The sequence below is a fragment of the Lissotriton vulgaris genome, chromosome 4_1 (genome assembly GCF_964263255.1).
Source record: "Lissotriton vulgaris chromosome 4_1, aLisVul1.2, whole genome shotgun sequence".
In the NCBI taxonomy this organism is placed as follows: domain Eukaryota; kingdom Metazoa; phylum Chordata; class Amphibia; order Caudata; family Salamandridae; genus Lissotriton; species Lissotriton vulgaris.
In genome coordinates, this window is record NC_141691.1 from 1399152568 (window position 1) to 1399169712 (window position 17145).

General features: G+C 41.8%; 1 protein-coding gene across 1 annotated transcript in view; it reads left to right on the top strand.

The window, feature by feature from the left end:
- TTC39C (tetratricopeptide repeat domain 39C) overlaps positions 1 to 17145 on the top strand; it is a 512445-nt gene that overhangs the window by 128911 nt on the left and 366389 nt on the right. The window contains exon 2 of the mRNA XM_086965646.1: positions 6829 to 6877. Coding sequence (XP_086821772.1) covers positions 6829 to 6877 — 49 coding nt within the window. The remainder of the gene's footprint in view (positions 1 to 6828; positions 6878 to 17145) is intronic.

A 17145-nucleotide genomic window follows, 5' to 3' on the forward strand; every position in this document is an offset into this window, starting at 1 on the left:
ATCACATCTGCATGAATGTTGTGTAAATTAGATTAATTCCGTGCACAACGCCTCCTCCCACCCCCAGCTACTATACCACTGCTTTTTCAGCATGCATGGATCTAGGGAACAAAACTAACCGCAGCAGGGGGTGTGGTCTGCAATTTCTCCATCGATTGGGTGGCGATCATAATGGATTTCTAGGTCATCCAGCTAATCGGCAAGGGTACATCCTTCCCTTCTTGTCTCTTCTTCTGGACCACCCTCCTTCCAACAGAACATTTCCCCTATTGCATGCCTCCATTTTGGAGGTGGATGGCCTTGGCCTGTTGAGCAAAGGAGACATAGAGAAGTTCTGAGACCCAGTCTGGAACTATTCTTTCTGAACATGTTTATTCAGCAGCTAAATATGCTATCTCTAGCCACATATGTCTGGCTCTGAATGTAGGAGAATGATTTGCGTTCCTGGGTCTTCAGAATGCCTATTAACATCTTCCGATTCTTCCCTCCCCAAATATGGTGGAATCCCAGCCCTATCATTCATTGTTCTGTGGTGGCGGCTGACAACCACCTCACATGTCTTTGTGAAATTGCTGGCAGACATGGTCGCTGCATTGTGACAGTTGTGTCAGGAGTCCATGTATTTCCTTACTAGAACAACTGACTGGTGAAAATAAAGCCCCCTGTGCTAGTCAGAGATCACCTTCAGTGGATGATGAATCTCCTCCATGATTTCATCTTGACCATCAACACCCAAAGTACCTCCCCATGCTAAAGCTAACCCTCATAGAACAAAGGATTTTCCTTCTCACAAAATTGCAGATATTTGAGAGATGATTCCAACATTTCTGACTATTGCTTGGGTCTTTGTTCTGCAGGCTTGTGTCTGCTTGGCCTCATAGCCTTTTGCATTCTGATAGTCCCGAATACCAGATGGTGGAGGTGGGCCCATAGTGGTGTAGTGTCTGAGGTCTCAGTGGCTTCAGCATTAGTAGAGCCGACAGATCAGGCACAGATCTTCCCTTCCATACATCCAGATCAGGACTGGTAATGGACCCCCTACGTTTTTGGCTGGTCGTCCCTTCAGCCCTCTGCAGGGTATGACTGCCATGGCCACAGAGACCGCCTTACTGGACTTTGGTGCGCATTTGGGTGACATGACGTCCATATTGAAGCAGCACCTGCACATAAATGTACTTGATCAGTGGGTAGTTTGACCTGCAGTGAAGGCATTCCTCCCTTCCATCTCTGGGTGCAACTTTCATTTTCTGTCAGACTACCATCCATTAGATCAACAGTTTAGGAGGTGTGGGGTTCATGAACCATATGTCGGGAGGCAGCTTACCGGTGGCAAGTGGGTGAAGCAATGGGGAACTTCTTGGTAGTACAGCTCTCCTCACAGGCTCTCAGGGTGAGTGTGAATGTTCTCAGTTGTATCGCTCTGAAGGACCATAATTGGGAACTACCCCCTGATGTGGCAGAGGTGATCTTCTCTCTATTGGTAATCTATTTCTGGGTCACTTTGCCACCACACGGTTTTGTGCTGTACACTTCCCCCAGAATGAATCACTGCATAATACCTTCAGGCTGATCTGGTCTTGTGGCCTGCTGTACGTGTTACAACAGAAACTTAATCAGTGGGAAGTCCTGCGAAAGGTGCAGGTGGAATGAGCGCAGATGATCCTGATATACCCTAATTGGGCAATAAGTATATTATATGCCAATCTATTGCTACTCCGCATTCAGCCACATCTTCTTTTCCTGCACAGGCTGAACTTGCTCTCACAGCACGATGGTCAGATCTTCCACCCCAAACTCTGCAGCAGCATGCTTGGTGCTTAAGTGGTCCCAACAAGAATCCTTTTGCTTTCCTCCTGAATTTGCCAACCTCATTTTGGCAGTCAGGAAAGGCATAAAAATCCATCTCCTTGGGTAGCTGGAACAAGTATGGTCAGTGGTATGGAAGGCTTAGACTCCCTTGAAGTCTTGTCTGGCCACCGTTCTGATATCTACTGTCCCTTATGTAGCAGAGATTGGCAGTTGTTACAATTAGGGGCTTTATGACTGCCCTTCATGCCTCCATGGGTCTTCCTGACCAACCTTCCTTGTGTAGTTTGCTATTAGTAGAGCTTTTTCAAAATGTTATGTTTTTGGTAGTTTATGTAAAAAGCGCATCTGCTACCCACAATGTGCCCGAGCACAAACGGATAACTATAAACAGAGTTTAGATCATGTATTGACCTTCTTATTTAGTTGTAAAAAGAAGTCTTGCAATCTTTCCAAAAGGTTAATGTGTGTGCAGTGTGTGTGTGTGTGTGGCTGACAGTGCGTTCCGTCTCATGGTGAGCTGTACTAAAAACAGCAGACCACCTAACTTTCCTTCCTTCATCGGGGAATCGTTCGATTTATCCCCCCTGCTGAAAGCAGGGTCCTGGTCGATGAAACATTTCCTGAAATTTGTGTGATCTGCCCCGATATATTGCCAATTTGTAAGAAAGAGGCTTTAAAAAAAAATTCTCTTTTACATTGTTAGCCAGTGTAATTTTGTCAGATCTTTTGAAATATGACGGCATCTAGGCCGCCCAAATATTACATGTGCCACTAAATTCTGTATCAGTTGCAGTTTATAGATGAGTTATTTGAAAGCCCAGAGTAGGCTATTCTACCCAACACAATTCCCTGCACTTCTAACTTTATGTAATTTTGCAGAATCCAAGTACATATTTTTCTCAGCTTCTTTATGTAAAAGAAGCAGTTGGTGCTTCGCCAAATTCCCATCTTTCTTCTAGGTAGTTTCTGCATCTCTTCTAGATGTCCTTACTCCACATCCAAACTAGAAGGCAAGGCAGAGACCAAATGCCCCGTTTCACTCTGGAATCTCTTTATCATGATCTGTAATGACTTGGCCGAGAAAGAGCCCCAGGAGGGCGTTTATGACAACTCTACTAGATCCATGGCTCTATTAGATCCACAAAGGCTTCCCGGTTACTGACATCTACTGGATGGGTGCATGGTCTTCTTTGAGAACTTTCAGTAAGCACTACTGCCCCATGTCTCATGGACGCAGTGACGGGGACTTTGCCTGAGTTGTGTTGCGTGACTTTGTTGAGTAATCCACCACTACTTCATGTCAACTTCCAGGTAGGTATTGCCTTGGGACTCATTCATAATGTGTGGAACCTGCAGGAAAATAGATACATATTTCTGGTGGATTAATAATCTTCCTGTAGATTCCTCACTGCTGCCCTCCTCCCATGGGGAGTTAGTGCAGTGACTAAAATGATTCCAAGGTATGCAGACATGTTATATCCTGTATTTGTGGCAAACATTGCTCTTTCTGTTCCTCTCCGCACACCTTGCTGAGGTGGGTTTGGTACCTAATATACTCCTGTGTAATCTTGACCGGAGGCACATGGCAGCACCCGGTGGTGCTGGTCCTGGGGAATACCTTTTCCAGTCCATTGTGAAGCCCCGAGAGAGTATTTATAAGTTGCAGAATCTGTGGGAAGCATGTATTTCCACCAGCTATATTGTTACTGAAGGCGAGTATTTTTTTTTACGGGTTTCTGGTTTATAGAAGTAACTACACCAAGATCCTGTTTCTAACAAACATCAATGTTATTTTTGAGTCTGCATCACACTATTATGCCTCTGCATCCAACACAAAAGGTTTTGGTATTATGAGCTGTGTGGGTTAGAAATGTAAAAATTACGTTGCAATGTATCAAAAGTTATTTGACTTTCATTACACTAAATTTGATTCAATCTAGAATTTCTTGATTTCAAATTATAGTTTTGAACCCAAGTTCACGTATTCTTGATCTACTCTCTTTCTCTGTTGTCCTTTATGGAAGGGAATCCAACTCCGTGCTTAGTTTTCCTACAGCTTTATGAGCATGTGCAAATTTATGAGCTGCATAATTTTTTCCTTTTATTTCTAATGAATAGATACCATCTTAAGTAATATTTATTACCACATCATGGATGAAAGGCCTTCAGCCTCCCTTTTTTTGGTTTATTAAATAAACAAAACTCCATCACTGTTGATATGCAGGTCTTTTTACCTGAAACTATGTCCCGGTGAGAATGCTGCCTGAAGCTTACTTTCAGGGAACGCAGACTTTTATCCAGTTTTTTATCCATCATTTTTAGCCTTTAAACTTTGTATAAAAGTGAAGCCTAAAGCATTGCCTGCTGTGATTGGCTTAATTTAGAAAACACGGTTGCCTTGAACGTTTTTTAAAGGAAAAGACACCCACTAGTCCTGTATTTCTTCTTATATGCCTAGCAAGTGCTAAAAGGTTCTGTTCCCCAAATAAGATTGTGCTACTTATACATATTTTTTTTAATACAAAACCAGATTTAGTCTATTTTTCAAAGTATCTATATTTGTTAATCTCAAACAATATATATCTTTACAAAGTCTTTAAAGAGTATACATGTAAATTTTTACAATTCTTTACATGAACTCTGACATAGTCATTGATTCACAAATACTGATATATTTTAGTCATTGCTATAAAAACAAAAATGCCGCAAAGCAGTGAAATCCCCCACATACCTAGTCAAATCATTCTCACAAAAAATCCGGAAACAAACACTACCATACTCAATATTCCTACCACATCCCAGCATACTAAACATACATTAGACAAGCAACAACGGAAAAACGGATTTAATTTTTTGTCCGTTGAGGTGTTGTGGTCTGGTATCATTGTTCCATAAATGGTCAACGCTTGTTTCGGTGTGGGCATGACATTTGATCAGCCACCTTCTTCAGGACCACACAACAATGTAATAGCTTCAAAGGTTGTTAATATGGGGACAATTGATATTTCCAAACACTCTGCTACTTAATAACGGCAACCCATCTGAGACTTATCTAGTTGGTTAAGCATCACTTTGCTACTGCTTAGGTAAAGATTTGCTCAAAACTGCGTCCTATGTCACAGTATATGAAAAGAATAGTTACAATGTACATGTAAACTCTAAAGACTTTGTAAAGATATATGTTGTTTGAGATGAACAAATATGAGATACTTTGAAAAATAGAATACATCTGGTTTTGTATTAAAAAAAATATTGTATATGTAGCACAATCTCATTTAGGGAACAGATCCTTTTAGCACTTGGTAGGCATAGGAGAAGAAATACAGGTCCAGTGGATACAGCAGTAACAAAATGCAAGTGCACATTCTTAAGATTCTGCGGATTTACAGATTAATATGTTTCACCTTTTGTCTGGTCTTGCCTCACCCAGTCAAAGATCAATCTAACCACGTGACAGGTAACATGCACAGATTTCACATTGTCATCTTTTATAAAACAAAGTATAAGGTAACCTCCAGTAGCCCTTTATGAAAAAGTGCTGCGTTACCCCAACAATATCATTTAAGAACGTAAATCATGTCAGATGTTGCTAAACAATTGCACATTATTACTTGATAATCTGGAAGAGCTACCACCTGCATACAAAATCAGAAACTTTGCTAGTTTGGTCTGGAGAATTCAGGTTGATAGTGTTGCATCTTGCTGAGGTCTTTTTTTTATCACTGTAGATGCTAAATCCTGGGGTAACTCTAAGGCTTAATTACGATGGCTGTCTGACCACAACCGACGGTTCGTTGGCTGCGGTCCAACCACCATATACTGCTGCTGTCCGTCTGACTCATTACAATGCGTCCAGTCAGAGGCAGCAGTTGGAGGGACCGACCGACGCTTGAGCCCGTCGGTGCGTCGGAAACTGCTTATAATCCTTTCATGATGTCGGCTCCGCTGTTGGGATTATGATGTCTGTATCCAACAGCCATTCCATATCAGCTTTTCCAGCATGGAAAGGCTGTTTGAATGCGACATTGGGGGCCCCAGCTGGGCCTCCATCCCCCCTGGTCCTCTGCATCATGGCCTGGGGGGCACCGTGAGGTGCTTACCACACAGTCCAGGATGTTTGAAAACATACATTTTTCAATGGGAGCTTGTACTTCAGGGCATTATCAGCCCACCGCACAAGCTCCAATTGGAAAATGGTTGTTTCTGACCTCACTATGTGCGGTCACATCCAAATTGTGATTTCTGCACCGCCGACCTATGGTCAGGCGGTTCCTTCCCTGCAACGGTGTCTGACATTGTAATCAGACCCTAAGTGTGCAAGTAATTCTGCTATGTTAGAAATTCTTCTATATTAACTAGTCGTGCTATGCTATTTGTCAAAAAGCATAGTCAAATGTGCATCGCCAATATTTTGATATTACACTAGCTGTATCGCACAATTTGCCTCGGTAGTGTACACTTGGTTAACCCAAACTTGTGCTGGTTCATTGTTGTTTGATGAGATGCAGTGTTACCTCATTACTCAAAATCAGTGGGGAAGTAGCTGCCATCAGTAATCTGGTTATGGCTTATTTTTACCATTTCTACAACACTCAAAAGTGTGCGGCAAGAGGTCTTTCTATTTCAATAGGCAGCCCAATGTATTTCTTTATAAGTATGTAGACCTTTGCCCTCGGACATCGCCACCCCAGGCATAGCTTTAATTTATTATGCTTTGGGGGAAAAGTAGCCGTACGTAAGACCTACTTGCAATGACTTCAAAAAACAAACCATGATTACCCCACCTCAAAAATACGACACTGGATTGTGGACATACGCCTTTGATGGTAAGGCATGTTTTATATGCTAAAGCTGTTTGCACTTATGTTGTTATAGAATTATGACTCATCAATGTATTTAAAGGATAATTTGGGACAGTAATATTATTGTCCAATTAAAATACAATAGCCTGTTTTCTATGACTCGATCAGTTGTCCTTTTTTATTTAAATTAAATCTGCAAATGTGTTTTTCTCAACAGAAATCAAAGTCCACTGATGAGTTTTGGAGCAAGTTTTGTCAGTTTTCTGGTAAGTAGCATGTGCAAATAAAAACCTGTACCATCCATCAGACTGGCTGTAACATCTTATCTGCCGTTTGTAAGAATATGATTTTAGCCCAAACGAGGGATGCACTTTTACTCAAGGTAGATGCCCTGTTGGTTGCTTCTCATCGTGCTACAGGATGCAAATGTGATCTGGACTCCAGCCATTTTAAATCTGCTATTCTTGTAAAGTAATATTGACTGTAGGAAGGCTGGATCGTGGAACCATGCACTGACTTGGGGGAGGGGCTATACGTTTTAAAGTCGATGTCTTCTCAACTCTCATTAGCCACTGCCACCTCACATTCCTCTGATGTTATCAGACTACCTGCTTCTGTAATCGTTTTTGCAGTCTTGCTACACGCAGTTGAGTTTCATCTATCTCAGAATTCCAGTGACACGGGGTTTTTTGAAGATAGGACTAAAGGGCGCGCTGCCTGGGTTAATACGTTACAAAGTGTGTAAGAAGCAAAACAGTAGTTCATGTAGTGCGTAAAGAGCAGACGGCAAACACCCTTAACCGTCCAAACAAGTCAAAAGACAAAACATAAGTACATAGCCAGGCTCTCGCAACTACATTCATGTATGTTCCAACAAGGTACAATGACCAAAGTCTAAAGGAAGCGCAGAAGCAGGTTCTTTGATGTAAGTCCTCTTGTCACAGCAAGATGTTTATTTTCTCCAGACTTGAAATAATACAAACGCCGACACGTGTTTCGTCGTGTGCGGTTGAGTCACACGACTCATCAGGGCTGGTAATACAAAATAATGTATGCAATTGTTAACTAAACATGTTCTACTGTATACTGCATATGGTGACATTTGTGCACCCGACATGCAGTTTGTGGTGTTGAAATGTGGTAAGGAAAACTTGCATGGTGGAGCAAGTGATTGGACTATGGTGCTAATGTGCACGTAGCGAGTGAAATGAAGTTAAAAGACCCAAGTGTGGTCATGTGTCACTCGTACACAGTGGTCCTATAATTAAGAGGGTGTTCATAGTGATGGTGAGTGCAACGTGAAATGTCCGAAACATTTAATTTTTTTAAGAAAATATATATATTATACGTGAGGAGGTATGTGTCCGACAAGGCCTATATGTGCAGAAGATCCAGAAAGCACAAAACATGCAAATCCTATTATTCAAAGGATAATAAATATTACCTTTCACTCCGATACCAATATGTGGATGGAGTAAGTCTGGACCTCTGAAAGCTCTGTATCGAGCTGAAATGCAGTGAAGGAAAAAATGCGGAAGAAAGAAAAAGGGGACTCATAAGGAGGCTTGCAACGAAGGAAATGTTTACAGAACTGTTTTGAGTTTGGGCAATAAAGGAAAAAAGCCAAAAAATCTCTTACCAATGGGTTCACTAGGAGATTATACAACAGTAGATGCTGTGTGGCATAATGTTCGGTTGCAGTATAAGGATAATAGTTGTCTTCTCCCACTGTTAATTTTCTATGTAGAAATAGCACTATGTCTACAACAAAAGGGGGATGAGTGAAATTGTGAGTCTACATTACATAGTGCCAATAAAAAGCTGGAGCAAGTTAGCTAGGTCATAGGGATAAAAAAACAGCGCGTTTACCCAAACGTTTGTTCTATAATAAATGTAGTTAGCAGAAATGTGAAAAATTACCTGCTATTTGTTTTGTAGTAAAACGGAAAGCCGGGAGGGGATTCTTTATGGCGCCAAAAAAGGAAGGAAACGGGTACGTGTCCTCCGCAGTGGTTTGCTATAAGTAAACACAGAATATCCAATGAGAAAGCGTCTCTAGAGACGAGCGTGTAGAGCATTGCATGCCCGACGCTTGGGTTACAAGACGCGGGTATGCGGAGAGTTAGAACAGCGGTGGGGAGACATGAAACTTACCCACTGCAGGCAATCCCTCCTCTGTAGTTTCCCGGCGGTCGTCTCTCGTGTACGGACACGTGACCCCGGGAGAGGAGGGATTAAGTAGAGAAAAAGTAAAGATAGAAGAAGTACTGTCGCAAAAGAGATAATATGGGCGCCATTGTTAAATGGGGAAACTTGTGGCGAAAAGAGGACGTTTTAGTCTAATCTCTATTAAAAATCCATCCTTATTTATATTTGGTCGCCACATTTACAAATGACGGGAAAGGAGTGAAAGTAAACTACTACCTGATGTGAAAAATAAAGGGGAAGCGAAACCTATTCGCTATTTACAGTACCTCAATGGTTATTACTATTATATGGGGAAAGAGTTGCAGCGCTGTTGGGCATCAGAGAGATCAAAAACCCTCTGTCCATCGAGGCGAAAAGTTCAAATTAATGGGTGAGGTAAAAATAAGCTGAGCAGGGCCTGGGTGTGGCCAGATTTTTCTGGATGTATAGTACAAAAGGGTGAAACATGCAGAAATTAAAAGTGAAACAAAGGTGAACGAAAAATAGTGAGGGACCTCATGTCCATATACATTTGGAGTAATTAAAATCTTTCAATGCAAAATTGCGAAACCAAAACTTAGGATATGTGTATAGACAGTAAGGATTACGAATTGGCAAGCAATGTTTGTATTGTCACTCTTAATAATCAAAAAGCATGAACAATCATCTAAAAACATGAAACCATGTTGAATGGGTCTATATACAAGGTTTATATTACAAACACATACATGGAAGCAGAATACATTTTTTCCTAAAAAGAGGCAATCTAACGTATTGTTATTTGTTTTCCTCATTTTAGGGCTCCTAGTGTTTGCGCAGTTAGTTAATCTGTGTGCACTAAGGATCCCCCCAGTACATTATTAGTTTCCAAGAAAATATTGGAGCTCAGAATCATAGTTAAGCCCGTGTTCTACGCTACGTAAGCGCATGATCCACGTGGCCTCCCTACGTCTGAGCATCAGTTCGCGATTGCCCCCCCTGATGTTGAGGGGAATTTGATCGATCCCAAAAACACGTACTTTGATGTCATCCTCATTAGGTTGACATTCTGCTACATGAAGTGCTACTGGGTATCTGGGGTCCCTCTTTTGTATAGCTCTCATATGTTCAGCTACCCTCTCTTTAAGAGCTCTAATGGTGCTCCCCACATATTTTTTGCCGCAATGGCATTCGATGATGTACACCACAAACTTGCTCAGGCAAGTGATGTTATGTTTAATATGATATACCATACCATCATATCCTGCAAAGTTTTTTGTACCGTGTTTCCCCCACATGCACATAGAACAGAATCCGCATCTGTAGAAACCAATTCCACGTGTTGAAAGCCAGTTCTGAGCTGTGGTATTGGTGGGGACGGTAGGACTTAGTTTATTTCTCAAGGTAAAACCTTTTTTGTAGGTGATGGACGGTCTCTCTGGAATAAATTCTTTCAGTATGGGGTCCTCTAGTAAGAGTTTCCAATGTTTATTCAGACTCTTTCTAGTGAGCTGATTTAGGGCATTAAATTCTGCAATGAACCTGACGTGTTTATCAGTGGTTTTCATCTCAGTACGTGTTTTTAGACAATCAGGTCTAGTGATGGCTCTCGTTCTGGACTCTGCTTTTTTGAGGGAGGTTCTAGTATAACCCCTATTCTGAAATCTTCTCTTCATGGTTGTAATGCAGTTGTCAAGTTCACAGGCTTCACTACAGTTACGCTTAGCTCTAAGAAATTCGCCATAGGGAATTGATCGTATCTGATGTTCAGGATGAAAACTTGAAGCATGCAAAATGGAATTGCATGCGGTGGGTTTTCTGTAAAGTCTCGAATGTAACTGCTCGTTTCTTACATAGAATTCCAGGTCTAAAAATTCAATGTGAGTCTGACTGTGTTGCATAGTGAAACTGATTTCCCAAATGTTGGTGTTGAGGTATTCGAAAAAGGAGTTTAGGTGTTCTTCAGTACCGGACCAAAGGAGAAAACAGTCATCTATGTATCGACCCCAAAACACTATGGAGTCAGTGTATTGTGTACCTTTATTGCCCCAGATGAGATCAGCCTCCAATGCTCCCATAAAGAGATTTGCAAAGGAGGGTGAAAACTTGGAGCCCATCGCTACTCCTTTCTTCTGTCTGTACCATTTACGATCAAACATGAAGAAGTTATTTTCCAAGATGATCTTCATCATTTGAATTAACATGTTTGTGTGTGCCCATAGTGAAGCCGGTCTGTTAGAGAGAACCTTAGTGATGGCTTCAATCCCTAGGTCTAGGTTAATGCTGGTACATCTTCCCCACCTATGATGATCTCGACCGGGATCTCATGGTGAAATGGTGAAATGGTGCAATAAAGGTACACAATACACTGACTCCATAGTGTTTTGGGGTCGATACATAGATGACTGTTTTCTCCTTTGGTCCGGTACTGAAGAACACCTAAACTCCTTTTTCGAATACCTCAACACCAACATTTGGGAAATCAGTTTCACTATGCAACACAGTCAGACTCACATTGAATTTTTAGACCTGGAATTCTATGTAAGAAACGAGCAGTTACATTCGAGACTTTACAGAAAACCCACCGCATGCAATTCCATTTTGCATGCTTCAAGTTTTCATCCTGAACATCAGATACGATCAATTCCCTATGGCGAATTTCTTAGAGCTAAGCGTAACTGTAGTGAAGCCTGTGAACTTGACAACTGCATTACAACCATGAAGAGAAGATTTCAGAATAGGGGTTATACTAGAACCTCCCTCAAAAAAGCAGAGTCCAGAACGAGAGCCATCACTAGACCTGATTGTCTAAAAACACGTACTGAGATGAAAACCACTGATAAACACGTCAGGTTCATTGCAGAATTTAATGCCCTAAATCAGCTCACTAGAAAGAGTCTGAATAAACATTGGAAACTCTTACTAGAGGACCCCATACTGAAAGAATTTATTCCAGAGAGACCGTCCATCACCTACAAAAAAGGTTTTACCTTGAGAAATAAACTAAGTCCTACCGTCCCCACCAATACCACAGCTCAGAACTGGCTTTCAACACGTGGAATTGGTTTCTACAGATGCGGATTCTGTTCTATGTGCATGTGGGGGAAACACGGTACAAAAAACTTTGCAGGATATGATGGTATGGTATATCATATTAAACATAACATCACTTGCCTGAGCAAGTTTGTGGTGTACATCATCGAATGCCATTGCGGCAAAAAATATGTGGGGAGCACCATTAGAGCTCTTAAAGAGAGGGTAGCTGAACATATGAGAGCTATACAAAAGAGGGACCCCAGATACCCAGTAGCACTTCATGTAGCAGAATGTCAACCTAATGAGGATGACATCAAAGTACGTGTTTTTGGGATCGATCAAATTCCCCTCAACATCAGGGGGGGCAATCGCGAACTGATGCTCAGACGTAGGGAGGCCACGTGGATCATGCGCTTACGTAGCGTAGAACACGGGCTTAACTATGATTCTGAGCTCCAATATTTTCTTGGAAACTAATAATGTACTGGGGGGATCCTTAGTGCACACAGATTAACTAACTGCGCAAACACTAGGAGCCCTAAAATGAGGAAAACAAATAACAATACGTTAGATTGCCTCTTTTTAGGAAAAAATGTATTCTGCTTCCATGTATGTGTTTGTAATATAAACCTTGTATATAGACCCATTCAACATGGTTTCATGTTTTTAGATGATTGTTCATGCTTTTTGATTATTAAGAGTGACAATACAAACATTGCTTGCCAATTCGTAATCCTTACTGTCTATACACATATCCTAAGTTTTGGTTTCGCAATTTTGCATTGAAAGATTTTAATTACTCCAAATGTATATGGACATGAGGTCCCTCACTATTTTTCGTTCACCTTTGTTTCACTTTTAATTTCTGCATGTTTCACCCTTTTGTACTATACATCCAGAAAAATCTGGCCACACCCAGGCCCTGCTCAGCTTATTTTTACCTCACCCATTAATTTGAACTTTTCGCCTCGATGGACAGAGGGTTTTTGATCTCTCTGATGCCCAACAGCGCTGCAACTCTTTCCCCATATAATAGTAATAACCATTGAGGTACTGTAAATAGCGAATAGGTTTCGCTTCCCCTTTATTTTTCACATCAGGTAGTAGTTTACTTTCACTCCTTTCCCGTCATTTGTAAATGTGGCGACCAAATATAAATAAGGATGGATTTTTAATAGAGATTAGACTAAAACGTCCTCTTTTCGCCACAAGTTTCCCCATTTAACAATGGCGCCCATATTATCTCTTTTGCGACAGTACTTCTTCTATCTTTACTTTTTCTCTACTTAATCCCTCCTCTCCCGGGGTCACGTGTCCGTACACGAGAGACGACCGCCGGGAAACTACAGAGGAGGGATTGCCTGCAGTGGGTAAGTTTCATGTCTCCCCACCGCTGTTCTAACTCTCCGCATACCCGCGTCTTGTAACCCAAGCGTCGGGCATGCAATGCTCTACACGCTCGTCTCTAGAGACGCTTTCTCATTGGATATTCTGTGTTTACTTATAGCAAACCACTGCGGAGGACACGTACCCGTTTCCTTCCTTTTTTGGCGCCATAAAGAATCCCCTCCCGGCTTTCCGTTTTACTACAAAACAAATAGCAGGTAATTTTTCACATTTCTGCTAACTACATTTATTATAGAACAAACGTTTGGGTAAACGCGCTGTTTTTTTATCCCTATGACCTAGCTAACTTGCTCCAGCTTTTTATTGGCACTATGTAATGTAGACTCACAATTTCACTCATCCCCCTTTGGTTGTAGACATAGTGCTATTTCTACATAGAAAATTAACAGTGGGATAAGACAACTATTATCCTTATACTGCAACCGAACATTATGCCACACAGCATCTACTGTTGTATAATCTCCTAGTGAACCCATTGGTAAGAGATTTTTTGGCTTTTTTCCTTTATTGCCCAAACTCAAAACAGTTCTGTAAACATTTCCTTCGTTGCAAGCCTCCTTATGAGTCCCCTTTTTCTTTCTTCCGCATTTTTTCCTTCACTGCATTTCAGCTCGATACAGAGCTTTCAGAGGTCCAGACTTACTCCATCCACATATTGGTATCGGAGTGAAAGGTAATATTTATTATCCTTTGAATAATAGGATTTGCATGTTTTGTGCTTTCTGGATCTTCTGCACATATAGGCCTTGTCGGACACATACCTCCTCACGTATAATATATATATTTTCTTAAAAAAATTAAATGTTTCGGACATTTCACGTTGCACTCACCATCACTATGAACACCCTCTTAATTATAGGACCACTGTGTACGAGTGACACATGACCACACTTGGGTCTTTTAACTTCATTTCACTCGCTACGTGCACATTAGCACCATAGTCCAATCACTTGCTCCACCATGCAAGTTTTCCTTACCACATTTCAACACCACAAACTGCATGTCGGGTGCACAAATGTCACCATATGCAGTATACAGTAGAACATGTTTAGTTAACAATTGCATACATTATTTTGTATTACCAGCCCTGATGAGTCGTGTGACTCAACCGCACACGACGAAACACGTGTCGGCGTTTGTATTATTTCAAGTCTGGAGAAAATAAACATCTTGCTGTGACAAGAGGACTTACATCAAAGAACCTGCTTCTGCGCTTCCTTTAGACTTTGGTCATTGTACCTTGTTGGAACATACATGAATGTAGTTGCGAGAGCCTGGCTATGTACTTGAGTTTCATCTATCTGTCCCAGATATCATGGTAACCTTTACTTTAAGATATACTTCGAGTATGCCTTGGATTTCATGCTCTTGATTGGATTGTTTGTTTTCATACCTGTTTCAAATTCCTGCTTCTGATGCGATACAATCCTTCCTATTGCTTATCCTAACCCTGGAACATATTTGATTGGATGAGTGCAGTCGTCCACTGGTGGCATCAATGGACTATTTTTCTTTTTTGTATGTTTCTGTGCCATTCGAATTTTAGAACTTGATGGGGGTATTCATGTCCTGCTTTTTCCTTTTTATCTTTGTGTGTCGCTTTCTGTTTTGTTCTCTCTCTCTCTCTCTCTCTCTATACCCGTATTTCCCTCCGCCATCCCAAGTCATCCTCTATATCTCTACCTTCACCGCCACACTACCTCTGTATTACTCCCACCTCCCCACCTATGCTGGCATTGGACCTAACAGTTCTGCTACTTAGTGTTCCTCTCCCAACCCTGCCTCAGACACAAAGTGTGAGATGTCCCTTTCAGTGTTTCTCTCTCCCTTCACTCCAGCTGCATGTCTGTCTCTTCCCTCCAGGACCACACAGCACTCTGTTTATCCCAGGCTGATTGTCAGCCTCAGTCCTTTGATTTGCATGAAGAGTGATGGTAACGACCAGAGTTTTCACCATTGTGCTGTCTGAGGCAGCCTTGCCCCTTCCATTAGCCAGTTAAAAAAGCTGTTATTGAAACCAGTGCACTTTTTGGGATTTGCTCACAGAAAATAAAAGCATAGTCCTGATGTTTGTGTCTGCCTGAGCTCCTCCTTCTTTTCCTCATCACAGCGACATTCCCCTTCTCTTTCCTCTGCACGCTCATCCATCATTCCGTTGTCCTTGGCTGCCATGCGTGTCTTGACCCTGTCTGATCTTTAAAACCTCTCTCCTGTCTTGGCCCTGTCTGATCTTTAAAACCTCTCTTCAGTTGGCTACTCCCTTTCTCATTGTAAATAACAGCTAAAGAGCCATTTCTTGCTTAGCAGTCGTATAATTTGTACATAGAAGTGACTGACACTACCTATCAATAGGAGGGTGCCTTCTTCCAAAACAAAGAGGATTTGCCCTTAGAGCCTCAAGAATGACCATCATAATCTACCATTAGGATATTTATGTAGGTCATAGAAAATAAGCAAACATCATTAGGCTGGTGAAAGGGAGTATGCACATGTCTACGTTGAAGCTATGCCCTCTCTGTGGTCTGCCTTGCTGCAAATGAAGAATACAAAAACATGATGGATGGAATGCTCGAATGAATCTCAGCAATGGTAATTCTTTTTTTGGCCAGTATGCCACCTCCGATTATACCCACCCATTTGGAAATCAGCCTTGGTCCTGCTCCTCTAGGAACAGCCCAGCCTGTACCGCCAACCAAGGTCCTCTCTGAAATGGAAGACAAGCAACCCAAGACACGTTTCTGCCTATTTGGGCCTCTTCAGTTGGTGCAGCTTGGTTTAGTGGCCTAATGAGCACAGGATCCAGGTATGCACGTACCCTCTGAAATTAAGATGCCACAATCAAGAACACAAAAAAGTGATGGATGAAATGTTTGAATTCATCTCACCACTGGTAACGATATGGGGATGCATCCCAGTCCATAGGTTTTTTTTTTTGCCCGCCATACCACCTCAAATTAGACCAACCCAAACGAAAGCACAGTCTAGTTGTTTGCCTTGTTCCTTTCTACTTCCAACAGAAGAAGGCAAACAGGGGCATCTAATGCGCTCATATTTTTCTTGTATCCTGATACGGATTGTGAAAGCATCTGGGACCCATAGTAATGGCTTAACCTAGTGCAGAGTGCTGTAAGGGACATCTGGTAAACCTACTACGGCACTGCAGCCTGCCGCAGCAAGGATTTTTGTCTGATTCAGAGGACCTACAAAGGACCTCAATTAACAGCTTTAGGTAGTGTGGCATGCTTTAAGAGACCACAAGTCACAAGTAATGAAGAGACTAGAGCCACCATCTCTAAAGTTCTGTTTGGAGTTTTTTCAGGGTAAATGCATATGAAGGCCAGGGCTTCAACGCAAATTCTTGGCTTTGCCAATGCTCATTAAATGGAGCATTTGTGCTGCGTGTACAGAGCCACTGCAGATTTAGTAGTTAATAGTACCGCCTCCCCATGTTCAGATTTGGGCTTTTGTGATATTGGACATTCAACAAGAAAGCATCAGGGAGATATTCACCTGCTCTGCTCTTTCCAGATCCAGGCTGGCTCCTAAGCTAGGTCATAGAACTGAGAACCTAGAGCCCTCTTGCATCGTTGCTGTATCGGATATAGAGAATTTGGGGCCTGGGTAGTGTGGTCTGCTGGCTACTGGGCAATTTAGCACCACGCTAGGAAATGTGTTCCTAGACACACGGCAAGAGGAAACCAGCATGAAATGAATGTGTGTATTATGTGCCCGGCAGCACATAACAGCTTACCTTGTGCCATTTATATGAAGTACATATTCGTGCCATCACCATTTCTACCTCACCAGTATACAAAGCGTATACTCCTGTGACAGTTAACAGTAAAGTGACATAGATTGAGGGTCCATGCAGAAGGTACCATGGAAAAATTACATACCGGGGTATTGTGGTGTAGATTTAGTTATT